This window comes from Opisthorchis viverrini (assembly GCF_000715545.1).
Source record: "Opisthorchis viverrini unplaced genomic scaffold opera_v5_616, whole genome shotgun sequence".
NCBI classification, from domain to species: domain Eukaryota; kingdom Metazoa; phylum Platyhelminthes; class Trematoda; order Opisthorchiida; family Opisthorchiidae; genus Opisthorchis; species Opisthorchis viverrini.
In genome coordinates this window covers 10,331-10,871 of record NW_008752276.1, presented here as the reverse complement: position 1 = coordinate 10,871, position 541 = coordinate 10,331, and the positions used below count along the sequence as shown (strand labels likewise).

At 43.3% G+C, this 541-nt stretch overlaps 1 protein-coding gene across 1 annotated transcript in view; it reads right to left on the bottom strand.

Annotated features, from left to right (window-relative positions):
• T265_11851 (hypothetical protein) overlaps positions 1–223 on the bottom strand; it is a gene marked incomplete at both ends in the record, with an annotated part of 4,793 nt that extends 4,570 nt beyond the window's left edge. The window contains one exon of the mRNA XM_009178645.1: positions 29–223. Coding sequence (XP_009176909.1) covers positions 29–223 — 195 coding nt within the window. The remainder of the gene's footprint in view (positions 1–28) is intronic.
• Positions 224–541: the final 318 nt, after the last annotated feature.

The following is a 541-nucleotide window of genomic DNA, read 5'->3' as shown; positions in this document are numbered from 1 at the left end:
CCGGCATAGGATCAATCAGGTCAATAACCTCCGCGGCAACCTCAGTCGGGAGTTGAGAAACCACGTAAGAAAACATGGTCTGCTGTGAGGTAATTCGGCGGAAACGGAAGTAACATTCTAGTTGGATAAACCATACTCTAGGGTTACTGATTTCATAAGCTGACAGTTTTGCGTGAACGGCGTTTTCAACCAACTCACTATTGAGTCCGTCATCGTAAGACATGGTTGAAAAAAATTACTGGACTAAGCGTATGCGTGAGAGATATGGGAGTTCTGAACTAGCAAGAAAAATAGAAAACAGCAAAGATGTTCGGGCTCACCAATTATGTAGTGGTTAACGGCCCTATGTAGTCTCTAGTGAACAGAGCAAATTACTGATGTAAGCCAGATGCAAAGTCACAAAGAGAAAAATACAAGTAAATCTTGCCTCACAGTTCAAAATGGGAGATTCCGTAGTTGCGTATTCCGTTGAACCACCACACCGAGAATAGTTCTATCTTCCTGGTATCCCAGATCCCCGGTGGTCGAAATATTATTCCAC